Below are 17,335 nucleotides of genomic sequence, written 5' to 3'. Positions count from 1 at the left end.
TTCCTGCTCAAGCAATGAGGGCTCACATAGACATAATGTTATCCCAACTACTGCCATCCACTGAGAAAGCGGGGGGGGGGGGGGTGGGGGGTAGCAGCATAGGTTGCAGTTAATTGCTTCAAGTTCAAAACAAGAATGCTTGTAGACTTACATTAAACTTTGAGTTTTCTAGCACCTGATTCAACCCTTTTGCCCTGCATTTTGTCTCTGGGGTATTTTCATAGGTTTTGGTATAAAATGTTATGGGTAAAGCCTTGTGGAAAAGTGGAGGCATGGAGGAAATGTTCAGTTTGGGCTCTGCTCTGCAGGATTGCCCAACGTGGAGATCCATCCCAGGAAGAGCTATAACTTAGTCACTTCTTGTTTAGCAACTGCCATGTGCATCGATTTCCACTTTTGCACAATTGATTTTTGCTTCTGTTCCCATTTGTGCCTTTGTTTTTGGACAGATATCATATGATGAGTGTCTGAGAAGTGTCTCAGAGAGGTCAGGGGACCTCATGAAGGAAGACCTATTTGTCGATACAAACGTCAACAAGCAAACACCCGGATTTATGGAGCAGACAGTACCAGGGCTGAGTTTAACCTCTGCCTTTTTGTTTTTTACCCCAACTTGACATCAAGTGATTTAGAACAGAAAGAACCCAAGGAGTTACTATGATAAGTCTTCAGGACACCGGACTTGGGTTGTTTTAAAATCTGGCCAAACGTCCTTACGTCCTTCCAGTCATCTCATGGTGAAGAATTTTCCGGCACAGCAGAAAGATTAATAAATTCCTGGCAAGCAATTTCCTTGGTCAAATGACATCTCTACATTCAGTGGTTTAATTTATGATCATAGAGGATTTATGGCTTCTCCAACACCATCTTAGATACTCGCAAAGTGAAAACCTATTAATTCTCAAAATGGCAACATGCGAAAAGTCCTCTTTACCACAAAGCTTAAAGGTCAACATTTTGAATTTTGACTATGTTGCGTTTTTTTCTTGACAATCTTCCAGAACATCTGTCCAGTCCTCAATGGGATCCAGTACTGATTTTCTGTGTTCAGAAGATGAGGGTGATGAAAAGACAAGCATGAGCCCATGGCTTCCGTCTGTGGGCATCAAGACTGCGTGCTCCTCTGGGTGTCATGGCCTCCAAAAGAAGGCTGTGTCCACTCTCTCTCATACTCTATGGTTTTGGACATTGGAGGAAATCCGCAGGCATCCCTCACCTATCCATAATTACTTACTGATTTCTTGTTTTGTGAGTGCGGTGGTGGCAAAAGCCAATGAAACTAATATAGCAGCAGTAAGAGAAGGGAGCCCCGTGTGAGACAGGCCGTGAAGGGCATGACTCCACTCCTACCCAAGCTCATTAGTCACCAGCTGAATGGCACGTGCAACCTGAGAATCTATCTTCCTGACAATAAAAGGAAGGAATTTAAAGATAGTTTTATGTTCTGCTTCTTTCATCCAAATGGCAAGAATGAATACAATATCTTTATCCAGAGAAACGTGACCTAACTCAGTCTCAAGCCCAAGCAGCCTGACGTTCTCTGAGACACAAGCTCACTGTGAACGCCGCTGATGTTCTGGGTGGGGGCCGCTGTAGGAGCACAGCTATAAAACACTGGGCAAGGAACACTAGTGGAGGAGACTTAGTTTGCTTTCTAGCCCAGATTATCAGCAGGAGTGTGATTTCGACGTTTAATCTGGCTTTGATTCGACTGGAAAAATTGTGACCTCCTACTTACCAATAGGGACGGCCCTATCCCTTTCCACAGTAACTTTGCAGGGTCTGTTTTAAGAGCCCAGCATGTTTTCTCAGCAGGAAATCCAGGCAGAAGCAAGAGGATGAAAGAGCAGAAAGTCCCCTCCTTCCTCTTCTTCTTTCAGTACCCAGTACTCAGAAGCATTTCTGCTGTGGTGCCCTGAACCTTCCTGCAACCTTCCCTTCATCTCAGGACATGTCTGTGTCTCAGAGGACAGAGCAGGTCCACTGTACCTGGAGATCCATGTCTCACTTAGTAATCAACCTGAGGAGGGTCCCCTGGCATCACACAGGATGGCCTGGGGTGACTCCAGGTTGCTACTGATGCTTTTCTCAGAACTCTCTGGGGTAGTCTTTATGGGGCCACCTATCCGGCTGAGACCGCCAAGACCCAGAGACCAGCACATGGGCCTGGAGGTGCAGGTAGACACTGGAGAATAACAAGAACCTGCTGTGCTGAGCTGGGGCTCTAGGAACGAGTCCCACACGAGACTGATGTCATGGCAGGTGGCAGGGAACCACCTGGCTGGCAACATGATCGAGGGACCAACCACAACCAAGGTGAGCATCGCCAGCCAGTGAAATGTCCAGGCTTGTTAGCTGGAATTCCTTATCAAGAGGTTATTTTGCCCCAATATATGTGCCAACATGAAGATCTCATTTGCTTTTTTAATGATTAAATATTAATGTAATACTATTTCACTATAATTATAGAAAGATCTGGATCCAAAGCCTAAAAACAGTGTGCTAAAACCCATTCAAATCTGAGTCCCAGTGGTAAACAAGCTAAGGTTTTAAGTGATGGCTAAGTAAATAACACTTGAAAGCAAAACAGGCCACATACATTTTAAAGCCAAATCCTGTTACTGAATTTTGTGTTCAGGAAGATCCCCCAAATTGGTCTTAGACCTAACGCCTCATAAAGACCAATAAAGCAATGATCTCTACTGGCTAGGAATGCAATAAATTCCAATTTTCCATGTCATTAAGCTGTGTGTTACATTCAAAACCTTCAGACACTGGCAGCCAAGAGGGGAATTAGAAGTTTGGAGAACAGAGTAATCAGAATAGTTCAAGTAAACTGAGAACTTCAATTTTTAAAAAAGTTAAGTCCTCTACTTTATTTTGGCCAGTGGGCCAGATATGATTTATTTCATTTTCTTTATTCCTATTTTCCAGCACATAGTAAAGCAGTCTCTTTCACGCAGTGTTTGCTCATTTTGCATGGAATTCAGAATTTTGCTCATTAGGAGTTGGTATTTTAATTGTACTAGAGTTGGAGGCAAATTTCATTGCAATTTCTCTTAAGAAATGACTTGTAATAGAAGTTCATAATTCAAATCCTCCCACGATTAACATCTGAACCAAGGAAGAAAATTGTTTTCTATAAAAGTACAAATAAATCCTACCTAGATATTAAATATTATAGCACCTTCTGTGGTGACATTTTTTGCTGTAAGCTCAAACTATTCATAATGCTTAAAAATCATTCTTTACAAGTTTGAATTAAAACTTTTTTATTCATTCAAATGAATATACCTTCCCATCATTTTAGAATACGAAGGAATGACCTTAATGCAGCCCTGGTGAAGAGGTCAGGGAGATGATGTCCAGGGGAAGTAATATAAAAATATAGGAAAAATGAAGAAGATGAGGTGGGCAAGTAGGGTGCTGACTGGAGTACTGGTGGGGCAGACCATGGAGGGTGGGGGCGAAGGGGGAGGGAAACTGAACAGGAGACACAGAGGTTCAGTACAGCTGGTGGTCAAATGTAGGTAGAAGGCCCGGGATAGGCTGGGGATGAGATGCTCTTGGAAGGTCTCATGGACTGTGTTGAGAGGTTTGGACTGTCCTAAGGCAAAGGGAGCTACAGGAAGGTATGGTCTCAAAGAGTCATTTAATCAAATTTTCTTTTTAAAAAGTTCCCCCTGAGACAAACTGTAAGTGACTCTTAATCTCACAAAACAAACTGGGGGTTGCTGGGGGGAGGTGGGGTTGGGAGAGGGGGAGGCGGGTTATGGACATTGGGGAAGGTATGTGCTATGGTGAGTGCTGTGAAGTCTGTAAACCTGGCAATTCACAGACCTGTACCCCTGGGGATAAAAATACATTATCTGTTTATTTAAAAATAAGAAATAAATAAAAAAATTAAAATTAAAAAAAAAATAAAAAGTTCCCCTGGCTGTCATTTGGAGACTGGCTAGGAGAGGAGGAAGCCCGAAGGTGGGGAGCCCACTTAGGGGTCTGTGGCAATGATCTGGAGGAAAAAAGCCCGCTTCCTGGCCATGACCATAGAGAAAAATGGATGGAGGCAGACCTGTGGGGCTTTCTGGGGAGCTGGATGCAGACTTGTGAGGGAGAGGTGAGAGCCAGTGATGGTTCCTGAGTATGGGTTTAGGTGAGAGAGGCTGCAAGAAGAGGACTGGAACCCAGAACAGTAGGCTGATTTGAGATCTGGCTTTGTTCAAGGTGCTCTGGGAATGTGAGTAAGTTATCTGACAGGTGGCCAGATATATAGAGAAACAGATTTGGGAGACTCGTAGACGTGGGTGGTAACTGAAGCCAGGGGAGGAGGTCGTGTGTGAGATAAGAAAGATCTAGATACAGAAGCCGGGGGGATGTCAACATTTGAGAATGAATGGGAAGATGAGTCCAAGAAGGATGGAGAAGCAGCCATCAGACAATTTGAGGTAACTCAGGGGACAGTGATGTCCTAGGAGTTGCCTGAAGGCTATTTCTGTGAGTGAGGCGATTTTACTACATGGTGTTCAGACTAGAAATGTACAGGATCACAGCAGGACCTCTTATCAGGGAAACATGGCATGCTCTTTACTAAGTCAGACTGCTTTTTGCAGTCCTAGATGTCTCTGGATCCTCCCTAACATTAGCCTTTGGCACAGCTGACCCACATACACACATTTCACTATATGAAATAATAGCATATAATTCTCTTCTAAAACCATGGCAACTAGCTAGCATTGTCATTACTGGCCTTCTTGTAAAAGCCTATGTAGTCTGATTTACATACACCCCTGGAGTGCATACCAGGCACTGGAGAGGCATCCAGGGGTGGGCAAGAGAGAGGGTGGAGAAACTAAGGGGGAGAGAGCTGTGAAAATGTGGACGTGAATAATGATGATTGTGATGACAACAACAAGATGAAACCCCTGCATCCAAATATCCAGCTCCCAGCGGACAGGATGGCAGAGAGCATTTGGCAGCCAAATGGCATGAACGGTTTTCAGAACTAAGAGCAAGCGCTCCCATTGGTATATGATTTTCCAGTTTACAAAGTTCTTTGATGATGACTGTCCCATAAGGCACAACCACCAATCCCACTGGGCCATGTGTCATGACATTTACTTCATTATTGAGAAAAGCAAGGGACAGGGATGGGACCAATGGGGAGATGCCCGCGTTGTCCATGGAAGGATGTGAAGGGTCTTTGAAACCCAGGCTGAAAGTTATAGACTGGTATGCAAAGCAGAATGCAGACATCAAGGAGGCCCCAGCCTCCCAAATCCATAGGGCTCTGAGGACATTTCAGATGTCCCAGCACATCTGTGAGCATTGACAGTGAGACCGGGTGAACCAAAAGTCTATGCACTATCCATCAGCAGGAAGGCGCCACAGGCTGGCCCAAAGTCAGTCCCTACCTGATAGGCAGGGAGCTTGCCTAGTTATGCTGCACCTTGTATCTCTGGCCATTGAGGCTAAGTCCTTTGCTTTTTGTACTTCACCGGATCCTTCCCGCACTGACTTGCTCTCAAGCCTCATTAGCAGGTGAGTGCCTCGCATCAGGGAAGCATAGTGTCCCTCTCTTTCTTCTGCTTGAACTAAACTTGGAGGAATATACTCATCCCGGGGTGTGACTTTTCAGAAAGGATCTGACAAACCCGCATGGGTGTAGCAAAACGTGAGTCTCTGGTGAAGGTTGTGGAAATGCTGATATATTAGAACTGAGCATGTCGGGCCTGAATAGGGATGACCTCTTGGAGACAGAATAGCTGCTTCAAATGCAGGAAGGCTATCACAGAGAAGAGAAATTAGACTTTTCAGAATGGCACTGGAGGGCGGAAGTGATAAAGAGATTTTTACTTAAATCAAGTAAGAAGTTCTGAATGAATCAAAGTCAATGTACAGAAATCAGTGGCTTTCTTAAACACTAACAATGAAAATACAGAAAGGGAAATTAGAGAACCAATTCCATTTACTATAGCACCAAGAGCCATAAGATACCTGGGAATAAACCTAACCAAAGAGGTAAAGGATCTGCACTTGAGGAACTACAGAACACTCATGAAAGAAATTGAAGAAGACACAAAAAGATGGAAGACCGTTCCATGCTCTTGGATCGGTAGAATAAACATTGTAAAATGTTTATACTGCCTAGAGCAATCTATACTTTTAATGCCATTCCAATCAAAATTCCACCGGTATTTTTCAAAGAGCTGGAGCAAATAATCCTAAAATTTGTATGGAATCAGAAGAGACCCTGAATTGCTAAGGAAATGTTGAAAAACAAAAATAAAACTGGGGGCATCATGTTACCTGATTTCAAGCTTTACTACAAATCTGTGATCACCAAGACAGCATGGTACTGGCATAAAAACAGACACATAGACCAGTGGAACAGAGTAGAGAGCCCAGATATGGACCCTCAACTCTATGGTCAAATAATCTTAGACAAAAGAGGAAAAAATATGCAGTGGAAAAAAAGACAGTCTCTTCAATAAATGGTGCAGGGAAAACTGGACAGCTATATGTAGAAGAATGAAACTCGACCATTCTCTTACACTGTACATGAAGATAAACTCGAAATGGATAAAAGACCTCAATGTGAGACAGGAATCCATCAGAATCCTAGAGGAGAACATAGGCAGTAACCTCTTCGATATCAGCCACAGCAACTTCTTTCAAGATATGTCTCCAAAGGCAAAGGAAACAAAAGCGAAAATGAACTTTTGGGACTTCATCAAGATCAAAAGCTTCTCCACAGCAAAGAAATAGTCAACAAAACAAAGAGGCAACCTACGGAATGGGAGAGAAGATATTTGTGAATGACAGTACAGACAAAAGGTTGATATCCAGGATCTATAAAGAACTTCTCAAACTCAACACACACAAAACAGATAATCATATCAAAAAATGGGCAGAAGATAATAACAGACACTTCTCCAATGAAGACATACAAATGGCTACCAGACACATGTTCATCATCACTAGCCATTAGGGAGATTCAAATTAAAACCACATTGAGATACCACCTTACATGGTAAGAATTGAGAAACTAAGAAACTTACAGCTAGAATGGCCAAAATTAGCAAGACAGGAAACAACATGTGTTGGAGAGGATGTGGAGAAAGGGGAACCCACTTACACTGTTGGTGGGAATGCAAGTTGGTACAGCCACTTTGGAGAACAGTGTGGAGATTTCTCAAGAAATTACAAATAGAGCTTCCCTTTGACCCTGCAATTGCACTACTGGGTATTTACCCCAAAGATACAGAGGTAGAGAAAAGAAGGGCCATCTGTACCCCAATGTTTATAGCAGCAATGGCCACGGTCGCTAAACTGTGGGAAGAACCAAGATGCCCTTCAACGGACGAATGGATAAGGAAGATGTGGTCCATATACACAATGGAGTATTATGCCTCCATCAGAAAGGATGAATACCCAACTTTTGTAGCAACATGGACGGGACTGGAAGAGATTATGCTGAGTGAAGTAAGTCAAGCAGAGAGAGTCAATTATCATATGGTTTCACTTATTTGTGGAGCATAACAAATAACATGGAGGACATGGGGAGATGGAGAGGAGAAGGTAGTTGAGGGAAATTGGAAGGGAAGATGAACCATGAGACTATGGACTCTGAAAAACAACCTGAGGGTTTTGAAGGGGCGGGGGTGGGAGGTTGGGGGAACCAAGTGGTGGGTAATAGGGAGGGCACGTATTGCATGGAGCACTGGGTGTGGTGCAAAAACAATGAATACTGTTACGCTGAAAAGAAAAAAAAGAAAGAAGTTCTGAATGACTACAGCCATCCTGAAATGGAATAATAGGCCTCATGAGATGGTGAATGCAATTGATATTAAATGTATTTGAACACAAGGAAATGGCTATAGGAGCTGATACTGCCTTTCTTCTTTCAGTAAAGGAACCACCTTCCTCTTGCCATAAAGTTCAGCAAGGATCCTGGCTGCCCACTTTTCCTGTCCTGCTTTGCAGCTGGGTGTGGTCATGTGACTGAGTTCTTGGTCTAGGGATGTGAACAGGAGCCCAGAAATTTTTTGTATCACTTGCTTACAAGGATATCGTTGGTCCTCACTTCCCCTCTCTCTCTCCTTGTGGGCTGGAATGAGAGATGAATGAGATAGGGAACTTTTCCTACAAAGGCAAGGAAAATAAGGCAAAGCAACAAGATGGCTCCCAGGATCCCCTGCTGGTCCTGGCCACCTGCCCAGCCAGGTATAATCCCACGAGGGGGAAGCAGATACCTGTTTCGTTTGAGCTTCTACATTTTTTAGTCTTTCTGTTAGAACAGCATAGTCTCTATCCTAACCAATGTAACTAGTTCTGGAAGATGCTGTACAGATTATTAAGATATTATATAAGGGTTTACAAACAATGATTTCTGTACTTAAAATTCTATGTCTCCTTCTCCTTGATTTTTGTCTCCTTTCTTCCAAAACCAGCTCTCCCAACAGTCCTCAGCCTAGTCAAACATAAGCACCCCATTATATCAGTGACCTCATTTTCTTAAAGTAGTTTCCCAAAAGTCAAGAGCTGATAACCTCCAGTTTCTCTTCCATCCCTATATCAAGTCTGCTCCTAAGGGTCATCTTATTTTTCTTTAGAAAACACTCTCTGGGTTGATGCAGCTGAAAAAAAAATTTTTTAAGGTTGTATTTGTGGTTATCCAAACTTAAGGACTTGTTAAAAAAAAAAACAACAAACAGGTGGTGTATGAAACATGTGATAACATTCTTCTGCAATTATATATTTTCCTTTAGGGGAGAAAAGTCAGAAGTCCAGGCCTCCCTGAAATTGGAGGTTCAGACAACACAAATATATTTTGCTCACCATGTCTCAGGAATCAAAGGTAATTTTGTATTGGTCAACACACCTGGTTGGAAGAATATTCTGATTTATTAAATGTATCTCTCAAAGTAAAATAAAGTCATTTAACTAATGAATTGAGATTCTGGCCACTGTGCCTGAGTCCTGGGAGGAAATTAGCCAGTGACAGATGGACCTTTAATTCTGTCCCATAGATATGCCGTTTTCATTTCAATTTCTCTCTCCCTACTCATGTTTTCCTCTTATGCATAATGCCCTTAAGCTTTACCTCCTAATTTATGCAACCTCCATGAATTCTTCGAGATTTTGCTCGATAATTTTCCTACCCCTGATTCACCCAGTAAGTCTACAGAACATATTTCTGAAACTAATGAAGTTACCAGTAAGTATTCCATACTTCATTTTCACCCACATTCGCTGCTTCACTTGTCTTAGGTTTTCCCTGAAACTATTCTTTCTTTAAGCCTATAATAGATGTTTAATAAAGAGATTTGAAGCATAGAGAATTAAAAGATATGGATCAGAAGTTTTTTCAATGATATGTAAATTGTCAAGGAAGAACAAAAAGGAAATCGATTTCCCCACTGATTAACAACAATTCATAAGGATGAATGAATTTGGTTTTCTTACCAAAGGATTTTTCAAAAAGAAAAGCTTTTGAGAATTTTGATCTTTGCTATTATGATATTGAGCATAAAGGTCCTCATTTCATTTCACAACTGCATAATTTGGAAATTATTAAGAACGGCTCTTTCTCCACCTTTTTAAATCAAGGGTCAACTAAAAACACCACCATGGGTCAATTGAAAACATCAGCATCAGTTTCTCCAGATCATCCTCCTTGAACGCCCTCACAGGAAACACATTTTAAACCATCTTTAGCTCTTGATTTTTAGCTCCATTAAATTCCTGTCAACACATTCTTTTTCTTCATGAAAACAAAAAGACAATTACACTTTTGAACTCTACTACCAACCTAGAAAAAAACTAAGATGGAAAACTCACACTACCATTCAACAAATAACTTGTGGAGTCTCTAAAAGCAGTTTCTCTTCAATGCACATAAGCAGGGTAAGGTGTATTTCAGCAAAGAACTGTTCAAAATCCAAGGGAAAGTGGAGCTTATTTGAGGCAGTAATATTTCTTCGAGCTTCTGGAGCCAGTGACTCAGAACAACCAGCTCCTGTCTAAAATATATCAAGTTCTTCTTGTCCAACTGCCTATTGAGCTGAAGGATCCTGCCCTGGGAGAGAATTCATTCGGCTCCTGGAGCAGTCCATGAAGGAACTAAGTAGGGACACTGGGATGTGAATTTCAAGCAAAACAAAATGTGACTCAAAACGTCTGAGAGAAGGGCTTATCCCAATGTGCAAAATATTTAGAAAAGAATATAATCTATCCACAACACTCCCCGAACACTATATTTTGCCATCTCTGTCTCAACATAAACATACTTGCTCTTAACAAATGGGAGAATTTTGAAAGAGAAATATAAAGGCTAAATTTGTTTTAAAAGAAGTGAAAAATAATGAGAGCATAAGGGAAATAGAAAGGCCTAGGGGAAAGTCTAGAAACAGACTCTAACTTAGTAGAACCCATTATTAAATATTTACTGTTTCCCACTGGCTTAGAGAAAGACAGATTTTCCCTCTGGCAAGATGGGTCTTACTCTCTGTGGTGTGAACCTCTTGCTGCATTTCCATATGCCCAACTCAAGACTCGTAGGCAGGGGATGAAAGAAGCAGTGACTTTGGCTCCCTCTTCTCCTCCATGGAGATGGCCAGGGGGCTGTAAGGAGATGCTCTGGGTGGTTGGTGAGGAAGCCCAGGCCCCCTTCCCAGACCTGCTTAGGTTTTCTACTCCCTATCAAGACCCAAGCCTACGGGGTGCTTCCTGTGCCTAGGGATGCTCTCTATGCCTATCTATGATCTCTAAGCCTCAAATCTATCATGTGATCATAAGTCATTTAAACTACCCACATTTGCCGATCTGATCACAATAAAAACAACTTCTGGATACACTGTTTAAAAAATTCTCCCCTTCTAACTGAAAAGGAAGAGTTAGTTACACACCCTTTATTTAGCATCCCTTGGAAATGAGGTATAGAATAAAAGTGTCTAGATGTGACATTCTTCCTTGATGATTTTATTTTTAAACCATTTTGGAGATGAACATCCCTGTGAAATGTGTAATATAAACTCCCTCCTGACTCCTGAGAGTGTGCTGGACAAATCCCCAGCTTCTTCCCCTAATATGCAGCCACCATCAGGAACATCAGCCCTCTCCCCATGGGTAGTGACTCAGTGAGGGTCAGGGCTAGGCATATAGGGCCAGCTATCAGGTCTTCTCCTCCTTGTTCTTGGGCTGTGATACTTCTCAGCTTCCTGAATTGCCATATATATACATATTTTTTCATCTTCTTTCCAACATTATTGCCAATGTCTATGCTTCTTCTTTTTTTTTTTTGCAAATTTACTCAGTTCATTAATTTTTGGTCTATTGTATAATATGGACACTGAAGTAAAGATTCTTATTTTCTTTCCCATAGGACAAGGTAAGACCCTGTGAGCATGGGTCTGTCCAATCCAGAAGATTCATGGATTTTAGTGTTTGTCTAGGGACACTTAGTGACCTTCACTTCTGCTTCTTCATTGATTGTCTTGCTTTAGTTGTGTTCCAGTTACTCAGACTGTTGGACAAGTCCTTTCCATATCTATGATGCACCTTGTTATGATCCAATACTGGGTCTGCGGTCTCAGGGCCTGTGTGAACCATGAAGCAAGAAGGTAAAGCAAACATTACCTTTTTGTAGAGACTCCTCAGATCTCGGTACTGCCACATGCTGTTTAGGACCTGAGATGCAGCCTTGACTACTTTTGGAGAGTGTCTGGAAAAGAAACAACAAGACATGTAAGGTGGTGAAGTGGGGCAGCTGGGCTTCAGACGGACGTTGACTCATCAGGAATTTACAGAATTTACAGGAATCATGTCCTGATGGCCTCTGGCTCTTTCCTTCTCAGTTGGGGGAGTGCAGGGGATGGTCTACTAGTCTGCACCCTTACTCTCCTCAACACACCCATGAGGGCAAGAGAGAAGAATGCATTCAATTTAGCAAAGGATTTTCAAAATGCAAAAGGAAGAGCAGAGCCTTGAGTCCAAATGCAGATGTAGTGGAACAGAAAGAAGAGAAAAATAGTGATCGGTAAGGGCCAGGGTGGGGTGTTTTAATGGCTATGTTGTGTAACATCTGTGTAGTAAGTAGAAAAAAAAATACTCATTTCCTCAACTGAAGCAGGAGGGCATATAGAGTGTTGGCTCTACATGCCTGCGAGGTGATGGGGAACTGCTCTCCATTTTCCTGAGGGATGGGCAGCAGAGAAAGAGGTGTGCCCATTCTCTCTTACACTTACACAGAGGAACACATCTATAGATAAAGGATAGATAAAGGAACATCTATAGATAAAGCCCTGTGTGCAAGTAAAGTTCCATCCCATGGATCATGGGGAGAAACTAAAATCACATAAACCTTTGGACTAGTGGTTCTTAGCATTTTCTCAAGTCATGGCTTTAAAATTGCTATGCAGTGCTAGCTCAGTATTTTGACTTTGGGGTCAGTGCCCATCTGTGTCTTAAAAAAGACATGAGGTCCTGGTGGTTGGGTTATGGACCCTGGGGAGGGTATGTGATATGGTGAGTGCCGTGAAGTGTGTAAGCCTGATGGTTCATAAACCTGTACCCCTGGGGCAAATAATACATTATACATTAATAAAAATAATAAAAAAAGACATGAGGTCCATAAAGTAATGTTGATTTCATTTGATCAGATCCTTGGAATTTGAACAGGGAAACTGTTAATTACCTGTAGATGCTCTATTCTAACAGCTCATTCCACAACCAGCTGCACAACTCTACTGGTTGCCAGTGACACCATGGTCTGTCTCAGGAGCTGGCATATTTTTTTCCTAAAGGGTCAGATAATAAATATTCTCCACTTTGGGGGGCCATATGGTCTTGATCGCAGCTACTCAGCTCTGCAACTGTAGCATGAAAGGCATCATAAATAATATATCAGTGAGTGGAGATGGCTGCATTCCCAGCAAATGTTATTTACATAGGTAGGAGGTGGGTAGGATTTGGCCCCTGGGCCATAGATTGCTGATCCCCGGTCTATGTGTATGGTAATGCCTAGAATCAGGCAGGGCATAACCATTTACAAGGACCCCAATGTAAAGTCCACCCCTGAAGCTGACCAGTGCTGTGGCTGCCCAAGGACTCCCAGAAGGGAAAATTTGAATGGAGACCAAAAATGCCTTTGAAATAAAATGGCTTTTGAAATAGAAAGTGAGCAGATGGTGAGATGGGATGAGGTTGAGGTTGGATTCGAGAGCCAGACTAAGTGGCTGTTGTGAGGCTATGCACGTTGGATTGGAATTATACAATGTTAATAAACGGTCCATGATGTGTGCCTACATTCCTGGATCTTCGAGCTTGCAATTTAGACCAAGTAAGCTTAAGGTTCCTTCCTCCATCTACTTACTGGTAACAGTAACAATCATTCTTCCTATTTTTATTGCTGAGATGGAATTCAACTTTGGCTGTGTTTGAAAATGCTAGTCATATCATGTATTTTTATTTATTTATTCATTCATTGATTACTTTTGGTTTTCTTTTTTTTTTAATTTAAATTCAATTAGCCAACATATAGTACATCACTACTTTCAGATGTAGTGTTCAATAAGTCATGCGTAGTTGCATATATCATGTACTTTTAAAGGAAAAAAGAAAGTAAATTCCAAACTTTTTTTCTCTCTATGAAAGATGAACTATATCTAAGTAACATACGTATTTTTCCTTTACTAAAACGGATGGCCACTCAGTAACTGTATAATTTATGCTAGTGTCATGCTCTAAATAGTATTAAATTCCTTTGATTTAAAGACAGACTTTTAGAGCTTTTCATGTTTGCAGCTGCAGGGACATGTTAATCTTATGTAATCGATGCTGAACAATGCTGTTATGTTTTGCTGTATTTTATCACTGTTAGCTAGTTATTTGTCCATAACAATAGTCAAGCAACTCTTGAGGAACATACATGAATATTCAGGTAGTGGTTAAGTAGTTGAGACATACTTAGTATCCAAAAATTCCTTGAAAACAGTAATTTTTTGCTTCTACTTCTTGCTTAGTTACAAAATAGAAAAAGACTATGAATGTGTAATGAATACTGGGTTTTAACCTCTCAATTAAAATGCCAGTATACTACAGTGTCATACAAACAAATATTGCTTTTTTTAGACTTTAAAAGTCCATCACTAGACTGGTACCATAGCAACTTCTGCTTGAACAGCTATAACTGTTGACTGAAGGACTTGAACAATTGAGAGTTTCTAATGTGACAAGTGACTATAGCCGAAGCCACAATACACAGTTCCTTACTGACAAGTAACAGTTGAGAATGTTAACAGCTTTTCTGTCTTATGACAAAATACAGTGACACATGCAACACACTATTTCCTATATAATTTTTAAAATTAGAAAAAACACAAATATACATTTGAAATAAATGGATGTGACAGAACGTCCATAACGTGTATTTAAAATGATATGAAAAGCACAGTTTAAGTTATCCAGACATGAAAATGGTAAGTATAAGACTCCTATAAGATCACAATATCCGATCTTCACTAAGTTGTGAAATAAGGGGTGACTGAGGATATCAGTTGTTGCAACTGGTAATGGGTATTCACCCATTCCTGGCGGCTGTATTAGCAAGCTGTAGTTCAAACAGACTGTGACTAGCATTTCACTAGTTTGACTCATTAATAGCATGGCATGTTTAAGTTGGCGTATATTTAGAAATGAAACACACAAATGCATTAAAAATGGAGAATCACAGATAGGCACATTTTTCCCTCTGTGTTTTATCCTGCTATCTGAAATTTAAAAATCAGGTTTGAGTTAAACTTACGTCTGATAATAATTCTTTAAGGGTATTTTAGGGAGCACATATTTGCAAGGATTTTGTAAATTAACTAGAGCAAACTGCTATCCCTCCCTTTTCTAGTTATTAACTAATCCCCAATTTCAAAAACTCTCTTTTCAAGAAAGAATTCCTATTTCATTGAAATGTGTCCAGAAGGATTTGGGAATCTCAGTGACTCGTGTCATAACAGAATTGAGTGAAGTGGTGAGTTTAGTGTTAAGATTCAGAATAATACTTCTGGATTCCTTTTAAGGCTGTTGAGAAGTAATAACAAATTGAAGTGTAGGTAGGAGATGAGACTACCTGCAGTTATAAAAACCTGTTTTTATAGGTCATTATATGTAATTAGTCATTATATGCAAAAGAGTTAAGGGGCGCCTGGGTGGGCCAGTTGGTTGAGCACCAACTCTGGATTTCAGCTCAGGTTGTGATTTCAGGGTCACGGGATCAAACCTTGTGTTGGGCTCTGCATGGAGCATGGAGTCTGCTTGGGATTCTCTTTCTCTCTCTCCTCTGCTCCTCCCCTTGTTTTCTCTCCCCATGCCCCTCTGAAATAATAAATAAATAAATCCTGGAAAAAGAGGTAAGCCACATCAAAGAATGGATGAGATAAGCAGGAAAACTGGGAAGATGCCTAACTCCACCCAATTCAACACTTCTCATTAAACTTGGTGTAAATCTTGACTATTAACATTGGAAAAAAAAGGTCAAGCAACAATGAGATGAAACATGTCACTATTCCTTAAAGAAACTTCCAGTCAAATCAGTGGACAGTTTTGAGATCATCCATTGTGAAAGAAACTTCCCGTTAACAATAATCAAGATTGGATAAAACCTAATAGGGCCATTTTGTGGATTGGCAACATGGATATACACTCTTTCAAGGACAGTTTCATCAAATGACTTTTAAATTAGTTTCACCAAGTAATTTTCTTTTACCACAGGACTGATAAAAGCCTCTCTTCTCTTTAAGGCCCACTGAAGGATGTTTACTGCAGTAGCGATGCCCAAACATGTGGAACAAATTAATATATGCCAGACCACCCCTCAAACTCTCTAGTCTTACAGTTCAGAGAAAACAATCTTTGAATATCTCACAAATATGCACAAATATGTCAGAGCATTTCTGTGGACAATGGTTTCATTGCCTGTGTGTGTTTGCTAACAAAAGCATTAACATTAATGCTCAAAACAGGGAAGCATTTCATTAGAGATTCCAAGGTTCTACTGAAGGTACGTGAAGAAGACAGCCATGTGGTCTGCTGTCTATGCAGAACAGCCATTTATCTGAAGTCCAACAGAACAACGTATAATTCAAACCAAACATCCATCTTGCACCATTATTACACGAGTCCAATGGGGCTCCACTATGTGATATCATAAGGTTTTTGAGTACTAATACTAAATTGCTGATTGAACTTAGGGGGAGGTATCAGGGTGCTTACATAGAAAGCTGAGACTCCTTTTCTAACACAATGGCAATATCTTGAATCAAATGAAATAATGTGAGAATTTCCAAAAAGTCTCAAAGCACCCCCTTCATAGCCATTAACAACAGAAGAAAAATTATTTGGCATTTAGATGTAAAGAAATGAGGGATGCAGGGAATGAAAAGTCAAGAAGTAGACCTCTGATAACAAAAGGCTGCCCTCTTAATCTCCTTGATTACATTGAGGGATTTCTAGGAGGCAACATTTAATTAAGGTTTGCGAATGTTTCTGTCACACTGATAGCTTGCTGATATAAAGACGCTCTGGCTGCTGTAGATATGTTTAGGTTGCATGTAGTAAGATACCATTGATTCTTAAATCAAACTGGGGACAATTCCATTCTTGGAGGTGCAGTTGCTTGGACACAGAGCCTTATCTCTCTTCATGCCACCTGCAAACAAGTCCTTCCTCACTACCAGCTGCTCTGCCTGGAAAACTTCTATTCATCCTTTAAGATTTGATTATCACTTCTTCTAGGATATTATGATGGCCTTTTCCTCAGTTTTAGACTGGAAAGTATAGGCATAGTGCCTCGTTCAATTAAACAATTTTGTCCCAAATGTACAGTTAACACAGGAGGATGGTGGGTCAGCACTGAGATCTCGCTGACTCCCCCTAACCATTTGCTCCCCTCACTCTCCCTGCATGACTTGCTATGCGCAGCTGAAGAAGCAAAGGGCAAAAGGATGTGGACCTGTCATCCATACTTGGACCTGCAGCCACAAAGGGACAGCAACCACAAAACACCTTCACATACTCAGGTTAAGCTGGTTGTCTAGTCTGTGTTGGAGGAACACGCTGTGTGCATGCTGGAATGTCAAGTCTCTCTTACCTTAGTAACACAGGAGTCCCCAAGTCATGAGTTATTCATCAAATTGAAATTATCAGGAAGATCAGCTTTCATCATGGGGCGGGAAGACTGGAAACCATATGCTATTTCCCTTCTCTTGATTATCAGAGACAAGTGTTTTCCAGGGACATTCAGTCGTGTTACCCACAACCAACTGGATGTTGAGCACACTTAGGA

At 41.1% G+C, this 17,335-nt stretch overlaps 1 protein-coding gene across 5 annotated transcripts in view; it reads right to left on the bottom strand.

Annotated features, from left to right (window-relative positions):
* The window catches only part of CTNND2 (catenin delta 2), a 921,273-nt gene that overhangs the window by 33,077 nt on the left and 870,861 nt on the right, over positions 1 to 17,335 (bottom strand). For all 5 annotated transcript variants that reach the window (XM_046000689.1, XM_046000692.1, XM_046000691.1 and 2 more), the window contains one exon: positions 11,638 to 11,722. In XM_046000689.1, coding sequence (XP_045856645.1) covers positions 11,638 to 11,722 — 85 coding nt within the window. The remainder of the gene's footprint in view (positions 1 to 11,637; positions 11,723 to 17,335) is intronic.

This window comes from Meles meles, chromosome 3 (assembly GCF_922984935.1).
Source record: "Meles meles chromosome 3, mMelMel3.1 paternal haplotype, whole genome shotgun sequence".
Taxonomy (NCBI): domain Eukaryota; kingdom Metazoa; phylum Chordata; class Mammalia; order Carnivora; family Mustelidae; genus Meles; species Meles meles.
This window is presented reverse-complemented; position numbering and strand designations above follow the sequence as displayed.